This window comes from Pagrus pagrus, assembly GCF_965226575.1.
Source record: "Pagrus pagrus genome assembly, chromosome: 2".
NCBI lineage: Eukaryota > Metazoa > Chordata > Actinopteri > Spariformes > Sparidae > Pagrus > Pagrus pagrus.
Genome location: NC_140186.1, coordinates 24281262 through 24309114, shown reverse-complemented (window position 1 = coordinate 24309114; position 27853 = coordinate 24281262). Strand labels below are relative to the sequence as shown.

The 27853-nt window shown below is 39.3% G+C and overlaps 1 protein-coding gene across 1 annotated transcript; it reads left to right on the top strand.

Annotated features, from left to right (window-relative positions):
• The first annotated feature begins 969 nt into the window (after positions 1-969).
• Positions 970-26458, top strand: LOC311269744 (complement C3-like). Its single transcript, XM_084374112.1, has 43 exons — positions 970-1064; positions 1898-2093; positions 2220-2382; positions 2599-2693; positions 3051-3139; positions 4189-4271; positions 4380-4467; positions 4643-4745; positions 5018-5138; positions 5268-5383; positions 5631-5777; positions 8149-8248; positions 8387-8475; positions 8613-8804; positions 8897-9052; positions 9273-9402; positions 10856-10930; positions 12231-12428; positions 12541-12661; positions 13470-13558; positions 13658-13797; positions 15042-15254; positions 16135-16198; positions 16303-16392; positions 16538-16744; positions 16918-16993; positions 17135-17294; positions 17753-17848; positions 18499-18649; positions 19257-19342; positions 19800-19877; positions 19990-20145; positions 20340-20402; positions 20802-20883; positions 21287-21335; positions 21610-21700; positions 21821-21910; positions 22002-22104; positions 23703-23792; positions 24743-24835; positions 24947-25030; positions 25846-25990; positions 26173-26458. Exons 1-43 carry the CDS (start codon positions 988-990, stop codon positions 26312-26314), a joined length of 4977 nt encoding a protein of 1658 aa, XP_084230238.1. The 5' UTR covers positions 970-987; the 3' UTR covers positions 26315-26458.
• The last annotated feature ends 1395 nt before the right edge of the window (positions 26459-27853 follow it).

Genomic DNA, 27853 nt, shown 5'->3' with positions numbered 1-27853 from the left:
ACTATGACCTTAAACTGACACTGATTACAAGGACCTATAAGGTGTTACCAAAATACAAAAATTGTTCAAATATAATTTTCACAGATTTCGAACCAGAAGGATTCAATGTAATGTAAATGGATCATTCTTAAACATATTTCAGAATTGACTGGGGTGCTTGGTGTTAGGGTGGCGGGCATGAGCTGAAACGTGTTTGGTTACCATCTGGCCCAAGAAATAAAAACATATACTATGAAAAATATTTCAGTAATTATTAAACACTGCGATCCATCCTTCAGTAAATGTAGGCAGTCAGTGAAAAGATGAAAGAGCACATGACAAAATCCCTTCAAATCATTGAAGTCACTGAGCCATAGAAAGATCTCATTACTTTCAATAAATATATATGGTTCAAGACATAAATTAAACACATTATAATAGAAGACTATCAATAATTGAATCAGGTCATCATTGGAGAAAAATCCCTGTTGCTGAAATTCAAAAGAGCCCTGCCAGATATTTCACCCAGAAATGACTCAACATGACTGACTACCCACTAGTTGTCTGTGTGTTTGTTTGTGCATGTTCAGTACGTTTGATAATGTGGAAGCATGCTGATTCAGCAGGCTCAGATTAAGAATGATGACATTTCAAATTTCCCAAACACGAAAAAGACAATGAAAACAAAGGCGTCATATTGGAAAACATCTTAAGTGCAGGATAGCTCTGTCTGTATTTTGCAATAAACAGTGTGCTCGGAAATTAGTCAGACATGTAAACCCTCATTGATTTTCTACTGTTTATCTTTTCCCTCAGTGCAGAGATAAAAGTTTCTCAACTGCTGCTGGGAAATCATGTGTTTTTGTGTACAGAAACACAGGGAGGAGGACCAGGGAGAGATAGCACCGAGTTGAACTGGAGGTACGGGAGGAGGGAGGAGAGTAGATAAAAGGAGGGCGCTGCAGAGCGAGAGCTTACATTGACAGCAGATCAGGATCAGACAGGAGGATGGGTAGGACTCTGCTGTGGCTCGGGGCCTCTCTGGCCTTTGCTTCTCTCGCTTTTCTGGCTGATGGAGCTCCATTGTAAGTAGACCAGCGCTACACCACCACTGAGCTTGAATTCACTCACAGAAAACTGTGCTGAAACATACAGTTTGTTTGTTCATCTCCCTGATATTCAGGTTGTTCCAGCATCATAACTGGAGCAACAGCAATATCAGAGGATCTCTGCATTTATAATCAATTTACAATCCCTTTCATTATTGTCTTGCATAATGAGAAGCTGCAGTCCAGTTTGTGTTACATGAGTCAAGGAGTTTGCACAGTCAAGGCAACAGAACATAGACCTGTGATGAAATGTTGCATTGATCCAGTGTTGGAAATTAATCAAGGTAATCAATGGATCACTTATTGAGTGTGAAGTCCATGCTGGAGCTCAGGGTCCGCACCTGTCAAACAGATGTGCTTTTTGTTGTTTGTTTGTTTGTCTTTGGCAATTTGGGTGAATTGAAACTTTAATACACAAGGCAGTGGTTCTCAACTTGAGGGCTCAGGAACCCCAAAGGGTCCCAAGATAAACCTGAAGGGTCAGAAGATGAGTCAATGTTTATTTTTCTTGTTTTTTGTTTTTTTCATTTGTGCTTTTTTTATGAAATACTGGAAATATTTCCCCCCTACAGGCACATGAATATAATTCAAGAACACTTCATTATTTTGTGTTTGATTAAAATGCCTTAAATGCATCCAACAAGAAAGAACGTGTTCTTTCATTAAATCCTATCCTATTCAGCACTTTGGCCAACTGTCGTTGTGACATGCTTTATGAATAAATTTGGATTGGATTGGAAATCCTAAACAGCATGTGGCGTCCTCTGCACAGTGACTACATCTATTCTCCATCTTTCTCTGCTCTGCAGGCAGGTGATGTCTGCCCCCAACTTGTTGCGGGTAGGAACAGCAGAAAACATCTTTGTGGAGTGTCAAGATTGCACAGTAGCAGACATTAGGGTCGAAGTCATTGTGATGAACCATCCAACCAAAACCAAAAGGCTGGCATCCACAACTGTGACCCTCACCAGTGGAAACAGCTTCCAGGAGCTCGCACAAATAACGGTAAATGAAATGTTACTGTATTTTTTTTATGTTTCTGTAAGCTGGCCTAATTTCTACTGTATCATGACCACAAACGAACAATCTCTGCTCCTCATGCTCTGCTTTCGTCTCTGCATGGTGTTTCAGATCCCTGCTGGTGACTTCAGTAAAGATCCCAACATGAAGCAGTATGTGTACCTGCAAGCTCAGTTCCCTGACCGACTGCTGGAGAAAGTCGTCTTAGCGTCCTTCCAGTCCGGGTACATCTTCATCCAGACTGATAAGACCCTCTACACCCCCGAAAGCACAGGTGAGTTCACTGTCTGTACATTAGTAAGCAAAGATATTACAATAGAAAATATATATCACACTATTTATTTATTTTTTCAAATGAAACAATAAAACACATTATAAAATAAAGTAAGATGAACCGTTATTTTGACACAAGTATAATGAAGTGAAGTCAGAAAGTTGTTAAACAGTCACATGACTCACCAGCAAAATGAACTTTTTCTCTCTCTGTCAGTTCTTTACAGGATGTTTGCAGTGACACCCCTCATGGAGCCTGTAGAGAGGGACGAGGAAACCAACACGGATGCTTCTATTGCCATTGAGATTGTGGTATTGTGTTTTATCTTTAATAAACACAGAACTGATAAGCAAAACACCTCTGAATGAGATGACATCACAGTGCATAATGGGTCACTTGCCCACAAATCACCAGAAAAACAGAAACACATCTGGCACACCTTGTGTCATTGTTAGCTTTGGTGTGTATATTCAGTAACACCTGTCCTCCCGCTCACTATAATAATAAATGCATGCCTCCCTCTAGTGGTTGAGTTGCACATTTAACACAGCCGATGTCTAGACACTGACTAGGCTCATGGACTGCAGACATAATAAAAGCATTGCTTTGCTAAATGAACTTGTAAGCTGGTACAGGTCACTGTTTTATACAATATCGTTTGTTTCTAGACCCCTGAAGGCATCATTTTACCACTTGATCCAGTCTCTCTGAAATCAGGGATCCACTCAGGAGATTACAAACTTGGTGAAATTGTCAGGTGAGTAGCCTGCTGTATCTTACTTAAATTGAATTGGCCTTTTAGCACAAATAACCAGTGAATTCAATTCAAACTAGAGATCATCTTGTGATGGGATCTCAACAGCTGCGACCCCTGTCAACATGTTCCGACCCATGAGTACAAATTAGTGATTACTACATTATAACATGAGTACTCAGTACTCATGAGTCAGTCCTTACCCAACTTCAAACTCAGTGCCCCCAACTTCAAAAAGATCAACGACCTGCTCAGCCCACGCCCATTTTTAACCCTGCATTCATTTTGACTGGATTTTTCATCACACCTTTGAGGTGTCATTTCACTATTTCACTGACAAAAATCTGTCCATAGAAAGACAGACATATGAACACCTGGCAAAGCACAATAGCTTCTGGGTCCTGGGTTCGCCAGGACTGCATTATACCATGATGACACACACACACACACACACACAGGCTCACAAACTGAAAACATTACTGGCTGGTAATAATACCTCGAATCAATTAGAATTATGCAAAGTAAACTCTTTAAAGTAAATAACATGTTTATGTTGCAGTTTGTACAATTAATTTCCATGTTATGTGTCGATCTGCCAAGGTGCAAGGTAGCTGTGTAGGGAATTTCATTAATTTGGCAATTTAAGAAATAAAATAAAGTGTATAAGCTAGATAGCTACTTAATTAATCTAGAGTGTCTCTGATTAGATATAAACTTTAATTCCAAGTTGACAGACAGACATGTTAAAATAAATGCATCTATGAACTGAAATGATCAGACTTAAAAGACTTACAATAAAAGTACAACCAGTCTATCTATTGTACAGTTTTCTGGCCAACCTGACAACATTAACCCCTTCTTCTAGACCTTACTGTTTCTGTGTTGCTGCTTTCTGTGGGACAGTATAAACAACAAGTGCTTTCAAGCTCATTTGAGTAAGATTTAAATAACTTGTCTGATTCACGTGTCACCTTCAGTCTCAACATGTTATGAATACTTGAATGACTCACTTGATTACTGGAATATGTGTTGTTGTGTGTTGTTGCGTTTAGTCCCGGACTGTGGAAGGTGGTGGCCAAGTTCCACAGCAACCCACAGCAGAGCTATTCTGCAGAGTTCGAAGTCAAAGAATATGGTAAGTCCCTCATTACCTGCACTGTTTTTGTAAAACCTATATATACCTTCTATATTCACATACTTTTGACTTTATTGGATATTCAATAAAACATTTTCAAATGTTCAGTGCTGCCCAGTTTTGAGGTGAAGCTGATCCCTTTGAGCCCCTTCTTCTACGTGGACAGTCCAGAGCTCACCGTTAACATCAAAGCTAGGTATGTGAAGGCTTTTGTTTTGTGGCTCAAGAGATCAGGTTTGACTGGTAGATTGACTGGAGGAGAAAATAGAGGATGTTGTTCAGAGGTTGTGTTGTGGCTCTTTTAGTCTGTTGTGTTTTTGATTGTCCTGTTTTACTTCATTGCCGGCTTAAAAATGTCCTTGTGGTTTTAGGTATCTATTTGGTGAAGAGGTGGATGGGATGGCGTATGTGGTATTTGGGGTTATTCAAGAGGGTACCAAAAAGAGCTTTCCAGGTTCTCTTCAGAGAGTGCAGGTGAGTGGTTACATACAGTTCTGCCAGCTGATTATTAACACTGTGCCACAAAATCTGCAAGACTCTAAAACATGATTAATGTCTAGGATTCTCTTTGATTCAGATGTCTGGAGTTATTTTTGTTAAATTGTTAGATTCCTATCTACAATTGATAATTATATTGTACTTTTTAGGCCGTTCAGAATGACGCCCGACTGAGTGAGCAATTTACACATTGAGTAAAAGTACCTCCAACTGTTCACAAGGCACATTTTTGTATCATATCACATTAGATTGCGAAAGGTGCTGGGGTGGTCACACTGAAGAGAGAGCACATCACACAGACCTTCAAAAAAATCAGCGACCTAGTTGGGAGCTCCATATTTATAGCTGTCAGTGTGCTGACGGAGAGCGGTAAGAGCCTGTTTGCTATGTTTAGTCACATGTGATCCATACGAATTCAGACGGTGTAAAATTTTAGGATGTAATTTTGCGTCATCAGTTTGTGTGTGAATGTGTTTGTGTTTCTGCATCAACTCACAGGCAGTGAAATGGTGGAGGCAGAGTTAAGAGGTATCCAGATTGTCACATCACCGTACACCATCCACTTCAAGAAAACACCCAAATACTTCAAACCAGGAATGTCGTTCGATGTTGCGGTAAAGTACATAAAGTACTTATTTACATTAACATACATTAACAGCAGAAGTATATCTACAGTTGTACTTTGGAAAAAGAAAAGATCCTTTCCTTGACAGAAAAAGATTACGCTATAATGAAGTACAGTCACTCTTGCTGTTTAATGCTCCTTTAATAATTATAATTGATTAGTGCAATGTTTTCATGTATTTCCATTATGATGCAAAGGCACTCAGATAGTTCAGCTGTTTGTGTCTCTGATGGCAGGTTGAAGTTTTGAATCCTGATGGCACTCCTGCACATGGTGTTGCAGTGGTGGTTGATCCAGGCCGGGTGGAGGGTCTCACTGCTGCCAATGGCATGGCAAGGCTTACCATCAATACAGAGGCAAGGATTGACAGCCTGACAATCACAGTAAGTCACTGACATTTTTTGCCTTTTTACATTATCATCCTTTGGCAGGCAGTGCTATCATTGCAGACTGTTGGTTTCCTTAGCTGATTGTTGGGGTTCTGATGCTCACACATTTACTGTACGATATGGGAGCATCTTTAAAGGTGCACTATGTAATTTTGCGAACAAAATTTTAAATCTTAATCTTTAAAAAGTTCTTGATTGACTGACTTTTTATACCAATGCAAACTAAACAAACTGTCTTTGTTTTCATGACTTAATAAAAGTTTCAGATTTTTTTACTTTTGGCAGACCCTGCCTCCTTCAAACAGTGCTCTGGGAACCTTATTATCCTCTGAGTACAGCTTGTTTACTCAGTTATGGAAAAAAATAAATATTTAGTTTGTATTATTACCTGTAAATATTTATATATATTTAGCTACCATATATTTAAATATTTAGATATTCAAAGTTAAAATTTCTTCCCCAATACTGCATAGTGCTCCTTTGAGTCAAAATACAAGATATCTTACTTATTAGTCAGTGGATACCAAAACAAAACTACAATGAGAGTGATTTTGGAAATCACAGCCAGTCTGTCAGGTGGCCATTAACATGAATCCAAATGAATGCAAATGTTGTTCTCTGTCTGCTTGAGAGGAAAGAAGATGTTTTCAGAAGATGTGACACAGTGTATGGAGGCTCTGTATATTGTTGTTTTTTTCTGCCACCTGGTGGCCAAAAATCAAATAATGCAACCCCTTAACGCCTATTGTCGCAAATTCGCCTCAAAATGCTTCTATTCAGAATGCAGCTGAGATAGTGCATGTGTTCCCCCAATGTCGGTTCATTCCTCTTCGATACGGACCTAGGAATGTTTTGCAATCACTGGTTTCTCGTAGGACCAGTCAAAGTGGGAGTCACATCTGGGTGACAATGGCGATCACTTATGGTTTTGGCGCTAGCGAGTCAAAGCTGCAAACGCAGATGGATTGTCTTATTTGAGGTTAGGTATAGTAAAATAAAAATACATGTCTGCTTATTGTTTGTCTATGTAGCTAGCAAAAGCAAAATAGAGTACTTTTGACCGATAGTTTTCCGTTTGTCGCAAATTTGCGACGTTAGGCCATATTGGCTAAATTAGCCATAGGGGCTGCATGTAAACAATACTATATTTAGATGGCTTTCAGCAGTCACACACAATTTTACATACACATACACATACTGTATGCTGCATCTGGGCGGTCATTGAGGACATACACAGACAGTCAGAAACAAGTGGTTAACGTCGGCTCAACCAGGCCTGCAAGTCATGTCAGGTCCTGCACTGAGAGAGACACAGAGACATTCTTCACTCTACTTGTGTTTTAGTTTGAGATGATGCTTACGGCTACATTCACATACAATCTGGTGATCCACTGAAAACGATGGTGACTGCAGAGAGTTCCCAAAAAAAAAAAAAAAAACATAGCTGGCTGTGGTGAAAAAATTGAAACATTTGCAGAAATGCAGCCTGACGTCACGTTGCGGTGGCCAATCACATAAACTGGCAATCAAATGTCATGTGTATTCACTCAGTTTGGCATTGTGCACTGGTTTAAAACACTTTTTTTTCACATGTGGATGCTGACGATCACCATAACAATGGCACGCTTAACCTGCTCTGGCAGAGGCATGACTGTGATCATAAGCAGAGGAGCAAGGCATGCTATTTAGCATGGCTAAATGCTAAAGATGGAACACAATGGATATTTTTCTGGTAGCGTGATGTTTCACTTGTGATCACTCGGTTTGGTCCTGTGCCCTAGTTTAAAACACACCGTAATGATCTGCCTCACATCCTGGTTGTTTATTATTATTTTTGTTCCATCGTGGAAAAATGATCACTCAAAGGACCAGCATACTGCTAGCATAAAAACATAGCAAATTCGTCTTTGGCAAACTGATTGCGGGCGTGGTTAACGTTCACAACATGTCACACACACGGACCATGGAGACACTCCCACACTCTCACAATGCTGCACAACCCTTTGGCGTTTTGCCGCACTGCCGGATTTGATCTGAATGCAGCCTAATAGATGTTCATTTCAATTGCCTTACCTCAATTAAAACAAACGACAACAAAAAACACATCTAATACAGCACTGAAATGAAGACTCAAAATTTTGCATTTGGCAATGATGACCAGCTTTTTGTTGTACTATGTCGAGCTACTGTGAAAATGAGTATAATTTCTCATCAGGTTATATGTCTTTTTGTTATTTTGTTATTCCGGTCTTTTATTTGTGAGCTAAGTTACACCAGGCAAGGCTTGGTTACAATAGGGCAGACTTGAGACTGTTTTGCATTTAACTCTTTGTGCATGTTTGCCTGTGTGTGTCCTTGATTGCAGGCAAAGACCAATGATCCTCTTATTACACATGAGAGGCAAGCATCAGCATCCATGAAAGCTCTCCAATATAACACAAAAAGCAAAAACTACATCCACATAGGTGAGGAACATCCTGAAATGACAGCAGATAGTAAAATGGAAAAAGTTGTGATGGTGGTGGCAGTGGCAAAGTACTGTATGTGCCATGCACTCGATCTTTTCAGTGTCTAGCACTCATTGCAACATGTCATTTTTGCAGGTGTGGATACGGCTGAGCTGGCATTAGGAGACAACCTGAAAATCAACCTTAACCTCAACTCAAATCAAGACAAAGACATCACATACCTGGTGAGAGATATTTTACATCTGTACATGTGTTTGTTTGTGCACATGCATGAGTGTTTATGTTGATTTCAGCAGGTGGTGTAGTGTATACATATATACTAATGTTGGTTAGAGACTGATGTGTAATTCGTTGTCCCCAGATCCTGAGCAGAGGTCAACTGGTGAAAAAAGGCCGATACCACACAAGAGGCCAAGTACTGATTTCCCTGATAGTTCCCATTACCAAAGAAATGCTGCCATCGTTCCGCATCATTGCCTACTACCATACAAATGACAATGAAGTGGTATCAGACTCTGTTTGGGTGGATGTCAAGGACTCCTGCATGGGCTCGGTGAGAAAAACTGATGTAGCCAAGTTTGAGCATGCTGCTTTAACAAATAAAAAACTGCATGTCTCATTCATTGATCTCCCCTTCAAATCTAGTTGAAGCTGGAATCATCCAGACCTGCTCCATCATATGAACCTCGCAGGATGTTTCGTCTGAAGGTCACAGGAGACCCAGAGGCCACAGTGGGACTGGTGGCAGTTGACAAAGGCATCTACGTCCTCAACAACAAGCACCGCCTCACTCAGAAAAAGGCATTTTCTCATTTCTTATATAACTTTGAAAATAACTGAAAGGCGATCAAATAATATCCGGCATGAATTTGTAATGTAGCAAACGCATTGCATGAATTACTGTTTCTAAAGTCATATCAAAACTGTAACATGAGTTTACAGATATGTCTGTTTAGCTTACGTAGGGTAACTCAATGTGTTGTCCTTTTCTATTTCTGTGTGTGACGTCCTCTTTGCTCAGGTCTGGGACATTGTAGAGAAGTACGACACGGGCTGCACACCAGGTGGAGGAAAGGACGGTATGAGTGTGTTCTTCGATGCTGGGCTGTTGTTTGAGTCCAACACGGCCTCTGGGACTCCCTACAGACAAGGTGACACTACTTTACCCTTCCCTGACATGAACCCTGAAATGACTTATTACTGTTTTTCAGTGTAATGTTTCAGTATTGTGAGTACCACAAACAAAGTCTCATTCACGCTTTTGTTTTGGGGTCTCAGAAACAATATACTTTGGGCACATTGCAATAAAAGAAATCTGCCAAATACCACTAAGAGTTAAATGAGATAATATCCTTTTGGTTGAACTGACCATTTTGTAAGGGGTGTTATGATGATAGCTTTAACATTTTTACTGAATAAACATATGTAAATGTGGCAAATAAACACAATGTACTGCAATTTCAACAAATGAGATGTACAATTGTTCATCCATTTTTCTCATACCCACACTAGGTCCAGGTGAACAACCAGATAAATTACCTAGCTTTGATTATAAAGGTCCAGTGTGTAGGAGTGGCATATAGTGATAAGGATGCAGATCGCAACCAAATGAATACCCCTCGCCTCACAACTCCCCTTCCAAACGTGTGGGAAAGTGATTGTCTGCCGGTCTGCCAAATTTACCATCTGGCCGGCAGAATTTCAAAAAGGAAGAAGAATGCATGGAACAAAAAAACGCCACATCTCTCGATTTTGATAATTTGTTTTTAAACTGTCCACAGCGCTTCCAACAGTGTCATAGGAGTGCAATCTTAGACCAGTGGACTGCTTTCCAAAACTTGCTGCCTACGTTACCCACAATGCAACTAGCCATTGAGTAAATCACTGGAGGAAATGTATCAGACTACATGCAGCTTTCTCTGAGCCTCTATTGGATTTATACTACTTTTACACATATGCAGCCGTACTCCCCAAGACCTGTAGCACACTTTAAAGCAACATTATGTAGAAATTGTGTGGTTTGGTGCCCCCACAGTTTGTGAGTGCAACACCACTGTCTTAAAAACTAATTCCAGGTCTGTAACAATTTGCCAGATGTAATATGTAATCAAAACTCATGACATCATAACAATGTTACGTGTTGAAAACTTGTATGTTGAGGTAAACACGTATGTAATGCTGTGATCCTACCCTCTCACTGAAGTTACATAGTGCAGAAACAAGTGACAGGAGGGCTAAGATAGAGACACCATTCACCGTATTACAAGACACATGATTTTGAAGCTGTTATTTTAAGGTAAAAAAGCTACATAATGTTGCTTTAATGTGTAAAATTGGTGGAGTTACCCTTTAAGTATCAAGTTGTCATTATGGATGCCTTTTAGGAGTCTGTTCATCCTGAAGCACAAAGAGTTGTAGTTTCACAAGATACAAGTGAAAACATAATTCTAAATATTGTAGTCCATTTCTTCCTATAGATCCTGACACAATTCTACACACTGGACATTTAAGAGCATCACATCAACTTTACTATGCAAAACCAAAGTCTAGGTATTTGGAACTTGTTGGGTTTTGTTGAAGATCTAGTGGCTGTTGTGTTTCCAGAATTGAAATGTCCGGCCCCCACCGGGAGCAGGAGGAAGCGATCCAACACAATAATGAACGTTACAACCACCTTAGGTAAGAACAACAGCTCTAAACAAGCCAATAACTACATATTCAGTCATTTTCTACCTCACATTTCATGCTCTCTGGACATTATTTGTTTTCGACTTCTCCAAGAATTTCTTTCCAGTGCCATATATTAATGAAAAGATAGTGACACTTTGAGTTGACACTTTATTCTTTATTCAATTTCAAATGAGGGGTCTTTCTTCTCTTGCCCTTGAGCAGGTCTAACTTTCTGTCCTTTCTATGTTAAGAGTCTTTCGTTTTTACAAATCAAGGGTCTAAGGATGGAGGGGATGCTACTAAAAATGACTTGACTTAAAGCTCCTATTTTTAAGATGCAGTTGATTTTTTAGTCTAAAAGCAACGAGTTGGGAATTAGACTTCTTAGATCAAGATCTTACAACTATTGACTCCAACTAGCTTACAAGTAGGAGCTTTAACTAGAGGGGAAATATATTTCATTTTCATTCTAAAGCTGGACTGTGGAACCTTTCATATGAATGAATACAGTTACATTTGAGCCCTTGCCCAACAACAAGAAAAAGAAAAAGCAAAAAAAAAAAAAAAGACAGTAACAGACAACCAGCTAAAATAACACACACACACACACACACACACACACACACACACACAAATTAACCAAAAGCAAGGCCAAAGCTTATTCTTGTGTCCACAGAGTGCAGGTCCAGTAGGAGCCTTCCAGGGTGTAGGAGCTGCTACCTCAAAAATCTCCTTTTGTGTGCAGCCTGGAGCGAACAGTTAACAGACCCATCAGAGGACCTCAGAGCACTACTTTTGTTGTATGGCAGCTGTAGCTATGTAATATAGGCAGGTGGCTGAGTGTGCAAGGCTCTAAATGTGATTACAAGGATCTTAAAATCTTAAAATGAATGTGATGGGCAGCCAGTGTACAGACATAAGGACTGCTGTGACACGGGATCCTTTGGCGGACCTGGTCAGGAGCTTGGCAGAAACATTTTGGACCACTTGTAAGCAGTTTATGGAAGTCTTGCTAAGACAGGTAACAAGAGAGTTAGAGTGATCAAGCAGAGAGAGCATGAATATACCAACTCCAACTGAGCTCTTTGCACAACAGACCTGAATTAAGCAATATTTCTCAGCTGGTAGAAACAGGCAGGGACCAAACAATTTCCACGCTGATCAAGACTCAAGACTCATTACAGAGGGTCGGTTTAAAACAGAGGAAGATGAAGAGCCAAGACATTCCATCACTTTCAGATTACACCCCTCTTTTTGTACTCTGTACCTTCACACCTCTGTCTCTCCCCACAACCCTCTTTGTCTCCAGTGTCTAAATATGAAAACCAAATGCAGCGCGAATGTTGTTCGGATGGCATGAAGAAAACCCCTCTTTCGTACACATGTGAGACACGCAGTGAGTACATTGTGGATGGTGCAGCCTGTGTCGAGGCCTTCCTGTTCTGCTGCAAGGAGATGGAAAACCAGCTAGCTGACAGGAACGAGGAAAGCCTCCAACTGGCTCGAAGTAAGAGACGGGGACAAGGGACGGAGGGAGGGTAGTTTCTATCTATGGTCATACTGGTAAAAAAATCACTGCCTTCCAATGTTATATAATAACCTTTTCAATGACACTATAGGTGAAGAAGATGACAACAGTTACATGGACAGTAGTGAAATCACTTCTCGCACCCAGTTCCCTGAAAGTTGGCTGTGGTCAGATATCAAGCTGCCTGCTTGCGCTCGACAATCACCAAACTGGTGAGGTTACTGACACCTGTACGCACAGAAAATACAAGGATTACTTCATTAATGATGCCACTAACATTTAAAGACTTTCTGCATTAAAATGTCAAAATGACTAGAGCTTTGTTATATATTTTGTTGTGTACATATCCCAAATGTTTCCAACCCACCCCCAAGTCCACAAGTTCACCCACGCTAACAGTGCGTTTTATTTGGTTGTCCCTTCCATGTTATGGAAATTGGCAAACATGACTAAATAACATCGTCTGTGATCATTCAGATAGATTTTCATCAGCAATGGTGGTTGTTTATTGGTTTGTTCACCAGCAGCGAGCCGTTACTCATGCAAGTTTAACCATGGGATCAGTTGTGTTTATTCGTGTTACTCAGGCCAGTGCTTATTCGCCCCAAAATGCTGTATCCCTTTACTGTACATTAGCCGTAAGCTAGTGAGTAACAGAACAAACTGAGGATTTGTGTATCTGTGTGTGAATTCAGGTCAACCTCTCACTTAATTCAGCACTCACCAGAGACCCTTGTTTCCCCCTGACCTCTCTGTAATGTTACATTCATGATGTGAAGTAAAAAAGAAAGTAGTCTCTGAGCTCTCCTCCAGTTGGTAGTAGCTCCAGATCAGAACAGAATCCAATGCGACTCTGGGTGTTTATTCCTCCAGAAGGCCTGGCTCTGCATCCAACCCTGTCCTGCCCTCCCCACACAACACTCTGCAAATGTCTTTTGTATTGTTTTGATAGAGAGACCCCTAGTGACAGAAAATACATATCATGCATTTAATTTTGCCAACGCTTTTCTTTCATTTCAGTGACGCCACAACGTTTGAGAAAAATGTTCCTTTGCAAGACTCAATCACAACCTGGCAGTTCACTGGAATTAGTCTGTCAAGAACTCATGGTGAGGATTCAGTGAATAAAATCTGTCTCTCACTCCACACCTTTATACTTTTTCTTTCTCTTTTTCATTACTCTCTTTTGTATCCCTCTTATCTTTAAGGTATCTGTGTTGGCGAACCATTAGAGGTAATTGTCCGGAAGGAATTCTTCATTGATCTCAGGCTGCCGTACTCAGCTGTCCGAGGAGAGCAGATAGAAGTCAAGGCAATCCTCCACAACTACAGCCCTGATCCTGCCACTGTAAGTCTCGGCTATTCTTTGACTATATTTTAGGCCAGAACCAATAAGACTGGACTGACATACAAATTGTGGCAGAAAAGAGAATAAAGAAAACCCTTTCTTCAGGCTTTGATAAGCTTAATAGCAGCTCAAATAGAGGGCGGCCCCAGAACTGAGGTAACCTTACTACAATATTTACATGTGCCTTTCCATTCAAATTACCTAAAGTACGTTTAAGTCATGCTTGTGTAAAAGTAAAGATATTCTCAGAAAATATTACTACTGGTAATAGAGAAAGTCACCCATACAAATAAGACGTTACTAAGTCTTAAAGTATCTAATATAAAATGTACTTCTTTTTTTTCTTATTTCATATTTTTTAAGATTATTTTTGTGCTGTTTAGCATTTATTTGACAGAACAGCTTAGAGAGTGCCAGGAGATGGGGGAGGGAGAGTGGGGGAAGACTCGCAGTAAAGGGCCACAGGCCGGATTCGAATCTGGGCCGCTCCTGAGGACTCAGCCAGTACATGGGTCACCCTCTCTACCAGCTATACAAGCGCCTGTACATTAGTTAAAAAATACACATTTTCTGGCAATAAATGTACTTTAGTATCCAAAGGACACAAAGTGAATTGTAAAATGCAGTATTTCACTAATTATTTTATTATCAGTGTTTTTTTCAATCCACTTGCCAATAAAATAAATTAATTTACAAATGTAAATTGGCTGGGATGTCCAGCCCAATATTTGCCTCCAAATGCAGATTGGGATTATAATTCTGGCCAGGAATAAAACATTAGTCCAGGTAAATCTGCTAACAGACCACGTGTCTATGGTCACATTATAATAAAAAACACAACAACAAAGTGTCTTCAGTTGCAAGAGTTTGCACTTCCATTATTCAGATAATAGATATTCTTTATTTTTTGCACCAGGTGTTTCCTTCAGAGCTCCGACCGAGGGGTAGTGTAAAGTAGCAGAAAATGAACATAAAATGGAAATAGATTGAAGCACAAGTATCTCTAAAATATACCTAATTACAGTACTTGAGTAAATGTACTCAGTTACATTCCATCACTCTCTAGGAAACAATGTAAAGCATTACATTTCTTCAAATTAAAGATGCATCATAATTAGGTGACCTCAAGCAAAACTGATGATTGTGATCCATATTATTCACTCTATGGGGGATCTTCATCTTTGATCTACTACACGTACATCCTCAGTGTCTTTCTCCATCTTTTTTCTCATGTCGTTTTAAAGGTACGTGTGGATCTGATTGAGGAGGTAGATGTGTGCAGTTCAGCCTCTAAACGTGGAAAGTATCGTCAGGAAGTCAAAGTTGGGCCCCAAACTACACGAGCTGTACCCTTCATCATTATTCCCATGAAGCAAGGACAATACCGCATAGAGGTCAAAGCAGCTGTTAAAGACTCTTCACTCAATGATGGGATCATGAGGATGCTGCGGGTGGTGGTAAGAGAAACACACTCTTACGCTTACTCTAGTGAGTGAAGAGCTTTTTTTTTTCCCACATTGAACAGTGGATGACTGGTGTAGCGTTCTCACCTAATATATGCAATATTATTAAGCTCTCGTTAGAACTGGCACCAACACCATTGATTGATAAATTAGGATGCAAATTAATCACATCAAATGAATCAGTCTTATCACTGAAAACTCTAAATTCTGACTACATTAACCTCCATCTCTGTTATAAAGAAAAACACAAATACAACAACTTAATTTAGGTTATTTATTAAACTAAAAGGGACATGGACGATGAATAAGGACCACTAATATACATACAGTATATATTTACAGTAAATACATATATATATGTGTGTACATATATACAACTGGAGTTGATGAATAATGAGGCATGAATGATTATAATCAACATATTATTGCTGATAGAATGAATGAATTAATAAATGAATGTTTCATAAACACAAAAAGGGGACTGCTTAACTAAGATCAATACAAGCAAAAAATATTTAAGAGCTAGTTGCATCTGATCTAACCCCTCTCTTGTCCAAAATCCTCCACTGATGAAAAAAATTATCTAGTTTAGGAAGTGAAAGTGTTTTGGTTGGGTTTGTGGAAATATAAAGATTCTATGATAATTTAAGGTAACATGGGCGCCATCGTCGCAGCAGTTCTAAACATGTGGTTAACGTTCAGTAATAACTGTTGTGCTTTAAGATAAACAACATTGATTGTTGTTTGGTGCAAAATAGGTAAAGAGGAATCTATTGGGGCTTCACTTTGATGAAAATGTATACTGTATATTTTGTAAATAGGACAAAGGAATAGATTTGTTTTCTAATGTTTGTCCTAACTTTTCATTTTCCAGCCTCAAGGTGTGCTGGTTAAGTCTCCTCAGATTGTAGCTCTCGACCCAGCGCATAAAGGTGTAGGTGAGTTCACCCATTACATTGCTAAGTTATTGTGTAATTTAAAAATATTATGTATTTATCACTTGTTAAGTGATCTTTCAACTTTTCCACTGTTTTCCCTTTAGGTGGTACGCAAAAGGTAGTTATTAACAGTGACATTCCTAAAAAAGATATGGCTCCAAACACACCTGCTAGCACACAGATCTCTGTGACAGGTGAGATATAATGTTAAACTTAGGCTTGTTGCGTGATAAATGGCCCTAGTCCTTAAAAAATTACCTTTGCTTTTAGTTTGTTTACTTTTTTCTTTCCTTTTGTTTTATAACATTTTAATTTCTCTGTTTCTGTGTGTATATGCAGGGAGAGAACAAGTATCACAACTGGTGGAGAATGCTATTAGTGGACAATCAATGGGTACTCTAATCCAACAGCCCTCAGGCTGTGGAGAGCAGAATATGATCCGCATGACTCTACCTGTCATTGCAGCCACATATTTGGACAAAACCAATAAGTGGGAAGAGGTGGGCTTTGCGAAACGTGGTGAAGCCCTCCAACACATCAAGACCGGTAAGCACACACAGATTTATTCATTAGCACAAATAACATAAATCTTAATGATGGCCCTCTTTGTGGGATTGTAAAGTTTCTGAATTGCTGGTGACCAGAGGTCCAAGCAAGGAACACTAAGATTCAGCTGAATGGCAGTCCATAAAATGATTGTGTGTTTTGTTCATGCCCAGGCTACCAGAATCAGCTTGCCTACCGTAAAGATGACGGGTCTTTTGCTGTGTGGGCCAAGAGGAAAAGCAGCACCTGGTGAGGCATCCAGACCTTCATGAACTCATAGCTTAATGTTTGCACATCTTCCTCTGACTTACATCCTGACTATAGGTGTATTTCATGTGCAAATAAATGAAATTATACTATGACAGCCTCTCCTCTCCTCTCCTCTCAAAGGCTGACAGCTTACGTTGCCAAGGTGTTTGCCATGGCCAACAATATCGTGGCAGTGGAAAGGAAACTCATCTGTGAGGCTGTCAAGTTTCTGATTCTCAATGCACAGCAACCTGACGGCATGTTTAAAGAAGTTGGAGCAGTCTCCCACGGAGAGATGATTGTACGTGCACTGATTTCGCTAAAATCACTTCATTAAAGGTGCAATATGTAGTTTTGCGGAAGAAAGTTTAATCAGAAGAGAAAGAGCTTCATTGACTGATTTTTTAACAAACTGAATAAACAAACTGACCTTAAAGGACAGCACAATTTTTATACTGTTATACTTTGTTTATATTTGGTGGACCCTGCCACCTTTCTAGCTTCAGACAGTGTTCTGGGACCTTATTTTCCTCTGAGAACAGCTTGTTTATTCAGTTATGTATAATATAAACATCTCTGAGTTTGTATTATTACCTCATTAATATTGTGAATATTAAGTCAGAGTTTGAATTTCTTCTGCAAAACTACACAGTGCCCCTTTAACTAAATGCTGATAAAGTCGCAAGTCGAGATTGGATGCAATTACATGTCATTAACGGTCATGTGTTCAAAAACATGTTTTTGTGTGCGCTTGTGTAGGGCGATGTGCAAGGCGCAGATTCAGATGCCTCCATGACGGCCTTCTGCCTCATTGCCATGCAGGAGTCACGCACACTATGTGCTGCTACTGTCAATGTGAGTACCTCAACTCATTAAAATCTTTTCCCCTCACCGTTTATTTCTTTATGTACTGACTTCAACTAGTGATGGGCGAAACAAAGCTTTGTGTAGCACCGAACCAATGAAGCAACTGACCATTTGTTGAGTCTGCCCCCCGGGTGGCTGCTCCCGTCAAGCTGTCCATTGCAAATAATGCAATTTACAATGGTAACAGTGGCAGGTTTAACACTTGAAATTATTAATAATTTTTGAAGCAGTGAGTCCTTCATTTCAGACGGAGACAGCTGCATTTTAGCCATCAGTTGCTGCCAGATTTTGTCAGCTGTTGCTAGATATCTAATTAAGCTAACATTTGCTCCATGAGCTGGTTGAAAAGCATTTTGTATTGCAATATAATACTTAGGCAGTTTCATTCTAATATAACTTGGCTGCTTCAGCTACATTTGTTTAGATTTATGGACAGCATATTTTAATTTTTCAACATTTCTGGAGAAACACCCTTTAGGAACGTTGAAACCACGGAAAAAGCATACACACAAATAGATTCAGAAGTGTATATTTAAAATAGATAGATTACAGTCACCTCACCAAGATGACAGTCTTTTATGGTAACACTGTTCTCTCCTTCCTCTCATTTTCCCACATGTTTTTCCCCTTCTGTCCAGAGTCTGCCAGGCAGTGTAGACAAAGCAGCGGCCTACCTGGAGAAGCGCCTGCCCACCCTCACCAACCCATATGCTGTTGCCATGACGTCATACGCTCTGGCCAATGAAAACAAACTGAACCGGGAGATCCTCAATAACTTTATTTCCCCAGGTGTCGTCACACAAAAATATTCTTCAACTTATTCAGAAACGGTTCACAGGTGTAAAGACTCTGAATCCGTGTTTAATTACTATAATGGGTTCATTAGAGCCGACTGCCACATTGGTACAATCTATATTATGAGACGATTTTCACTTAGTACAAAAATGCCAAAGATATGTTTGATTTATTTTCGAAACAAAGTCTGATTAAATTGTCCACCAGAACAGTGTAATTTCTCAACTTGTTCAGCCAACTTGTTGTACAACTAAATTTAAGGGATGTTTATCAGAAATGCTTCATTATGTGAAGCGCGCATGTTGAAACATGTTTTTTTTTTTAAACTCTCCCAATAATTTATATCTTTTTTGGCCATAAAAATCATTTATTAGTCAGGCTTTCATGTGAATCTTCACTCTGAAACACCAAATGACTTTACAAGGATAGAAAGATTAGTTAAAATTCTCGAAAGTGAGCGCATTTTATGTTCTCTTTTCCATTTTTGTTTTTCTTAAGGATTCATATTTTAAGATTAGGGATTGGGGAATTAATAGTGAATTAAGATTGTTTTACCCAAAGCATACTAATCTAAAGTTATTTGTGTGTGTGTCCTTCTCAGAGTTGTCTCACTGGCCAGTACCAAAGGGACGTGTTTACACATTGGAGGCCACAGCTTATGCTCTTCTTGCACTGGTCAAGGTCGAGGTGAGCATGTCCCACTTGAGTTTCACCAGGACGTCATGCAATAGAACATATCATTCATGCTGCCTCGCTAAAAGAGCAGAGGGTTTAGAAGCAAAACGTGAAATTTGTCTTATAAATGGCCTAAATGTCGGTGAAGTTATGCACTTTTTTAAATGAGCTAATTCCTTCTAGCATTTACAGAACATCATGGACCATACATTCACACAAGTTGCAAAGACTTAGACTTGAGGTATAAAAACCAGAGACAGATTTGATCATCTAGCCTGTTTGTATCAGACAAGTGTCAAGTATTTGCAGTTTAACTGTGCCATAATAGAAAACTAATTTACAGTAGATGTTTGAAGGATAGCTTTGGAAACTGACAGGCCGTGACCTAAAGTAAAACTAACAATTCATGACTTCTCTCTATTTTTAATGTTTTACATTTTACACATTTACTTGCCTCCTGTTATTAAAGGCATTTGAAGATGCCAAGCCTGTTGTCAGATGGTTCAACCAGCAGAAGAAGGTGGGAGGAGGCTATGGATCAACTCAGGTAACAGATTCCTCCACACTGCACCTATAGCTGTTTTAAGCGCACATCCTTTTTAGTTCATCTGGGCTGATAACCTATTAATCTAAGTCCCTGTCGCTGTTTTTCTCTCCAGGCTACTATAATGGTATACCAGGCTGTAGCTGAGTACTGGGCCAGTGCTAAAGAACCACAGTATGATCTGAATGTGGACATTTTACTGCCAGGCAGGTCAAAACCTGACAAGTTCAACTTCAACATGCAAAACCAATACACCACGAGAACATCCAAAGTGAGAACACACACACTCTCACACAAAAACTGGTCATTAATGTCATCAATCCTGTTGTTTTTTGCATCTTTCTCCTACTGACCCCTGTGTGTGTGTGTGTGTGTGTGTGTGTGTGTGTGTGTGTGTGTGTGTGTGTGTGTGTGTGTGTGTGTGTGTGTGTGTGTGTGTTTATGCGCATATTAAAATCCCCACAGACCAATGATATCAATGAGAATGTGACAGTGACTGCCACAGGCACAGGAGAAGCAACAGTGACAGTAAGTAACATATATTTTTGTTCTGAGATTTATTATTTATTGATGTGCCCTTATAAAATCACACGTTAAGTTGAAATAATTGTTTTTACCTTGTGTGTGGACTATATGATTAAGACTGAGGGCTGGGCAACATTCATCAAAAACCATATTGTGTTAATACTTTGTGAAAGTACCGATACTCACCCTTACAACACTGTTGCTGTTGATATCAAATTATTTGGTCAAAAATATTGTGATATTAGTTTTTGGCATTCAGTCCTAGCTTTTTTAAAGTGTTTTTGAGGAGATTTCAACATATCGAGAAATAAATGTGTATCGCATTTAAATTATTGTATTATTATTTTACAGGCCCAAATGTTAGCTTTTCACATCTTAAAATGCACTTTATCTATGTCACAGATGGTGTCGCTTTATTACGCCCTTCCTAGTGAAAAGGATAGTGACTGTCAGAAGTTTAACGTGTCAGTGGAGCTCATCCCAGGTAACTCGTCTTTGATGGATGTCACTTAAAGTGCTTGTCGGATTGCCTTGGTCTTTTTCCGGGATGCCAAAAGTGTTGCCTGCGGGCCAAAATTGGCAGACTGGGCCTACCAGATGGTTCTAGTGAAATAAATGAAAACAATGATTTCAAAACATTAAACTAAGAACCGCTGTTTATGCTGTTTAAGGTCAAAAGGTAAAAGTGAAATTTGTGGGATCTCTAATTAATTATCGCCAACCATCAAGTGTCAGACTTGGACCTTCAAGGAAAAAAGCCTGGTCATTTTGTTTGCCTGTCTGCACGTCTGTTTGTCCTGCTGCCTATCCATCTACCTGCCACGTATGTTTTTTTGCTTTATAAGAAAAACAAACTAAATGCTGAATTAAATCTTTTTGTCCTGCAGATAAACATGAAGCGTATGAGATGAGCTATAAGCTGAGAATACAAGTTTTGTGAGTACAATCAATAAGTCAACTATCTGGTTAGAAAACGTTGGGCATGAGGCCCAATGTTGAGAGGCCCCTACATTGCTTTACTTCCTTGCCTTTCTGTTTTTTATTGTTGAATTCACGTAATTTTTAATTGTCTTGCCCTGTTTTCCACCCCCATGTCAAACTTTATTTGAATCAGAAAAATATGCTGGTATACACTTCTTCTGAATGAGCCTTCACACCCGTTTGTGCTGGCCAATTTTTACCTTGCTTATGCTGTCCATATTCTGCACAGGTTTAAGGACAAGGAGCACGATGCAACCATGTCTATCTTGGATATTGGTTTGTTAACTGGCTTCACCGTTGACACAAACGACCTGAACTTAGTAAGAGCTCTTACTAATACAGGCATACCCATATATGGTTCGCAAGTGAAGAAACGAGATGTGTTTTCTGATATGTGTCTATTTGTGTGTGTGTGTGTGTGTGTGTGTGTGTGTGTGCAGTTGTCCAAAGGACGTGCCCCCATAATTGCAAAATATGAGATGAACACAATTCTGTCAGAAAGAGGCTCTCTCATCATCTACCTGGACAAGGTAAGACATCAGTGTCTCCTTCCTGTATACTTGTTCTCACTACCGTGTTCCTTCTCTCTTTATCTCACCTTTCCGTTACACCTCTCTGCAGGTCTCTCACACACGACCAGAAGAGATCACATTTAGGATCCATCAGACGTTTAAAGTGGGCGTCTTACAACCAGCTGCTGTGTCTGTCTATGAATACTATGAACGTGAGTGACGTCAGAGTAGAATGGATAATGGATTAAGGCCGTGGATAAGTAGTAGTGCTGTCAATCTTCCTCTGTAATCTCATTTCATGCCTTATTTATTTTATATTAAAATCATATCCACATTTTTAATGTTCAAATTAAGGCCATTAGGAATATTTATTATGTACCCCCACACTGTATACACAGGCTTATGCACAGCCAATACTAGTATCTACTACTACTACTACTACAGTGGTTGTTATACGTTCTGTCCACTAGAGGGTTTTCACACATTACCAGTAACTTTACACTGAAAGCTTTCTGCTATGTATTAAGTTTAGACACCGGTCGGCCCTGTGATGAGGAGCAGGGAGGAATCACTTCTGATAGAGGTTAACATTAGCACATTGAACATGAGGTTGTGATCCAGATAACTTTATTGTTCATCTGAATGATTGTTCATGGACACAGGGACCAGGGCAGAGCCTGATTTACTAATGCTATCCGACACAGTTATATAAAAAATCTAAAAAATTGTTGTCATTTCATCACTCACAGTGAGGTTGTGTAGTAACTTTTCAGTTGCTACTCAACTGGTTGAGGTAAAACTATGTATTTGGAAACCCATTAGCTAATGTTAGCATCCAACCACTTCCTTGCTAACTTACTGTTTGATTACAGTACAGATAGTTTCATATCGTGTCGTGTAACACTATCAAACAGTAATGTTAGAAGGTCGTTGAATGCTAAAATAAGCTGTTGTCTAACAGAAGCTATTGTCTCTCTGGATTTTCACTATCCATTCTTTTTAGTTGCTGATCAATCTGGAAGGAATGAAATTAGCACAATTTTTCAGACACCCTGTTTAAATGGCTTGCAATCTCAAACACAGCTGTGTCAGAGGAAAATGGCTGCTGTGTGAATATGGTCAATATACAGAACAGCCTCAGAATTGAACTTTTGATGAAAGCTACTTACAGAGCAAGTTTTTTCTAAACTTCCATGAATGAACTTCAGTCAGCTCCCCCTGTGGAAATATTCCTTTATCACAAGAACGGAAATTGACACAATTTACTCAGATGATACGTAAACAGTACATCGATATCAGCTAAGCACCCACTCAACAGTACATTTCTATTTCTTAAGAAAAGTCAAACACAAAGATTGTGGTTTGTGTTAAAATGACTTGGTTTAGTACTTACCTACGTAATTAATGTAATTATTGTAATTAATAATTATTGTCATAATTAACATACTTATTAATCATGATCCTTACCTAAAACTATCCTGTACTGTTGGTCCCTTAAACAAATCAAATTGCTGTATTCCTATGTAACATACTCGCAGCACGAACGTTAGCTGCATTCTCACCATGTTGTCAGGTGCCGTGTTGTAGGCAACTGAATGTATTTCTAATTTCAGCTTTTTCGAGAACTGCTCATCCAAACAACTTTACACTCAACACTGCACTTCCCTGGGCCCTAAGAATTACACCCATCAAATGTGAAGTCAATAGGATGAGCAGTTGTCTAAAAAATTGAAGGAAAGGCATAGATACAGACAGAGATTCCTTCCATTTTAGTTAGATATTTTTCCAATATCTCTCTTTACCATTGCAGAGACACCTTGTGTGAAATTCTACCATCCAGAGAGGAGAGCTGGACAGCTCCTGCGGCTCTGTAGAGGTGATGAATGCACATGTGCTGAAGGTAAACAGGATGATGTCTTACTGATGACCAAATCTATATTCTGCTCACATAAATTTGTTACTTCTGAAATTCTTGAACAAACACATAATCAGAATACCAACATTGTGCTTCACAGACGTAAATAATTGGCTGTTATTGTCCTGCACTGTCTATAAACTGCAGCAGTTTATTAATGTAACCTACCTTTGGTGACCTAAAGCTGAAATAACTAAGAATCTATTTGCATGGCATTGGCTCTGAGAGGCTGTACATATGCACAGCAGCACTTTAACATAAATGTGACAGTGGCAAAACTAACAACCTGACAGTATCATGTCACCATCTTATTTAAAAACAATGCCCAAATTAAGTTTTTTAAACAATGATGGCATGGCAGAAGTCAGAGGTGATTACAAAGTACCCTGAACATGAATGTCTGAACTGAATTTCATTGCAATACATCAAATAGAGACATGTCATTAAAATAAAAAATGTCAACCTGTTGGTAGCGCAATAGTAGAAGTCAGGGCCTAAATAATTAGAATTGACCCCGTCTCTACCAAATTTCATGAAAATATATCCATTCCTTGTTGAGATGTTTGTGTCTGGACCAAAGTGGTAGACCCACTGACAGACCAACAGAAAGACAATGTTATCATTGTCAGACATGATGACATCATTGGGATTATATTCTCTCAGTCTTTTGAAAGCTGCCTTCAGAGGGTAATAAAAGTCTGCATCTCAGGAGGAATAGAGCTCCTTGTGATGTCTTATCCTATGATATACCACCAGTAAAGTGCCAATTTAAGATCTGGTAATGGAGATTGTCATGGAATTGGGTTAAGCTGAAGTATAACTCATAACATACCAAAATGCAATTTATATAAAGCCGCCCTCAACCATCAACATCACATCCACGTGTTAATTCAATCGCATTGTATATTTACGACGTGCCTATTGTATACTTCCAGAGAACTGCAGTATGCAGAAGAAGGGCAAAGTCAGCAATGAACAGCGCACAGCTATGGCCTGTGAGAGTACACAGACCAGCAAAATTGATTTTGGTAAGAGTGTAAATGATCTGCATTTATTTATTGAGTACTCTTTTAAAAAATAAAAAATAAAAAAGCTTCAGAGAGTTAAGCAAGTGAGCTAACAATCTTGTCTGTCTTCAGTGTACAAAGTGAGGCTGGAAGAATTTAAGGACGGTCAGTCCACTGACATTTACACCATGCGGGTACTGGAAGTCATCAAGGAAGGTGGGTATTCATGTTTGAACTGCCTAAAATGTACTATCCACTTATGTTTTTCCTTAAGTGTTTCTAAGGTGCCTTGAAGAGGAAGATGACGTCGCAATTTTTTGTCTCTTTCTGAAATTTTATGGGCAACACTGTTTGCATTTAGAAATAAAACTTCTTGGTCATTCAAAGGAAATGTTTGACATTTTAGGAGACATGTTTTCCCTTTCTTGCTGAAAGATACTGTAGATGAGACAATGACACCAGTCACATATTTTACCTTAAATACACTATAAAGCTGTCCCTTACAGCCAGCCAGCCTCCATTACAAATAACCAGTGGATACTCAAGTAATTAACTGGTCCTGGCCACGAAATAGTCCAGTACATAACCACCCATGAATGGTGACCTATGATTTTCAATGGCTTTATTATGGGATTTATAGAGATGATAGGAAAGGGGGAAAAGGGCAAAGGCAAAGGGCCACAGGTCAGATTCCAACCCTGGGCCACTGCAGTGAGGACACAGCCTCTGTACATGGGGTGCATGCTAAATCAACTGAGCGACCAGGATGCCCCCAAAGTTATTTTTTGTATGCATTACACAAACAAGTTTAGATTGGACAGAGCCAAGCTAACTTATTCCAGTCTTTATTCTAAGCTAAGTTAGCCCGCTGCTGGCTGTAGCTTCACTTTTACTAAACGTTGAACCATTTTTTAAAGTGTGATTCCACTTGGAATATGTGAGAACACAACATTAATGTTTTGTACTGCACCTTTAGCTATGCATTTAATCCTTAAGCATCTTATCTCTCTTCTTCTGCATTTTGATCACAGGAAGTAATGATGTGGGTCCCCAGAATCACCTGCGTGCTTTCCTCAGTTATCAGCACTGCAGGGAGTCTTTAGATCTGACAAAAGACAAAACCTACCTTATCATGGGGACATCCAAAGATATTCACAGAGATGACCAAAATGAATCGTAAGTTTGTTCTTTGAGTGAATGTGCATGTGTGTTGTGAGTGCATCCCATCATAATATTGTCTCCATCAAACTTTATATCTGTTTTACTGCTTTCTGAATCAAAGTCAGTCAGAGTGATTAAAGGCACAGTTTTTGTTGAGGGTTTTTGACCCAAGGTGTTTTTCCTTTTGCTCTCCTTAGGTTTCAGTACGTACTCGGTGAGAGAACCTGGATCGAGTACTGGCCCACAGAAGCAGAGTGTCAGACTGACATACACAGACCTACCTGTTTGGGCATGGAGGAGCTGGTCCAGCAGTATGCACTGTTTGGATGTGAGCACTAGTTAAACTCTCGGAAATAAAATTTTCCTTTCAAATCGATTTCATTTTGCTTTTTACGTTTGTAAAGCCTTCACTGCTGTGAAATTTAAGGGCTACAAAAGTGACAATATTACTGCATTGATTAAAATGTAATGGTTTTAATCTCACTGTCTTTGTCTTTCATGCAAATCAAATTGTGATTCTTATAGAAAGACGGGTTTGGTAGTATGGCCTTAAAATAATATTGCAATATTTTTAGGTTTTATCAAGAAACACAATATATATTCACAATATTTTGAAATAATATATTATATATAATGACCAAGTGGGTAAAGACAAGTATTAGAACAAGCCTGGTAAGGTCAGAAAATTACATCATATTGAAATGCCACCTTTAAACCCATGAAAAGGCAATTATTATGCCATATCACAATATAAGATACGATTATATGATGTAAAAAGTCTTGGCACATAGGGCACATAGTCTCATCTGGAAGAGATAACATATATCATATATATTGCCGAGCCCTAAAAGAAAGATGGACCAATAGTGCCTACTGGTATGTCGATCATTGTTTAAAGATCTTTGATAAGTTCAACAATAAGTTGAGGTTTAATAACGTTTAATAATGTTAAGGTCACTGAGTGATGCACAGGAAGTTAGGGTTAGGAGGAAGGAGGCATTTTGAGGTTTTGTGAACCACTTTACAAATAAAAAATTTAACTCTGTGTAAGTGAAATTGTGTGGTTTTATTGGATAAACTGGTTTAAAATTATATTTTTTTCTGAATCAAACAACACAACATAGAAATGCTTTTTTTACGTTAACCTTACCACAGGAAATTTGTCGAAATCTCTCCAGTACTTCATAGAACTTTGGTAGACATGGCATAGGTTTTAATATATAAAGAAGCATATCATCTGCATATAGTGAAACCTTATGTTCTTTAAAACATGTATTATTCCTTCTTGGTGCCTTCATTGCGACATATTGGTGTGGCTATTGTCTCCATCCCTCTGGAGAATAATAATGACAAGAGAGGGGAATCCCTGTCTGGTTACATGCTGAAAAATACTGTCACAATGTGTTATAAACATGTACAGTCACCAAGTCCATTGGTTGCTGCTACGTACTACGTACTACATACTACGGTAAGCGTGTTGCGTCATTGCGTCATTTCCTGTTGTTGTGTTACTGACTGATAGCGTAACTGTGCTGCTCCGGCTCGTCCAAGCTGATTATTGTTGTATTCCTTTCTGCAGCGACCGAGATCCCGCTTGTGATCGGGCACGTGCTGGTCCACTAAGGCATTCAACAATACTCTGTGTTTATAGCTTGGTCGCCGGGCTTGCTGCTGTTTGTAGCACTCCTAGCTCTGCTGGCTAATCTATCGTGTCCTAGCTTAGCCACTATCAGCTAGCGATGGCTTCTCTCTCTCCCTCTCGCTCTCCTCTTTTCTCTTGCTCAGTGTGCCAGATGTTCAGTTACACACTTGCCTCCCTTAGTGATACTGGTACATGTATTAAGTGTAGTTTATTTGTAGCGTTGGAGGCGAGGCTCA

What these genes read in the sequence shown, in the direction of transcription:
- LOC311269744 (XM_084374112.1), top strand. Translation starts at nt 988, where the DNA reads ATGGGTAGGACTCTGCTGTGGCTCGGGGCCTCTCTGGCCTTTGCTTCT. An exon ending in TGGGACTCCCTACAGACAAG is followed by an intron (nt 9,403 to 10,855) that starts GTGACACTACTT and finishes TTGTGTTTCCAG; the next exon opens with AATTGAAATGTCCGGCCCCC. An exon ending in ACACCACGAGAACATCCAAA is followed by an intron (nt 20,146 to 20,339) that starts GTGAGAACACAC and finishes AAATCCCCACAG; the next exon opens with ACCAATGATATCAATGAGAA.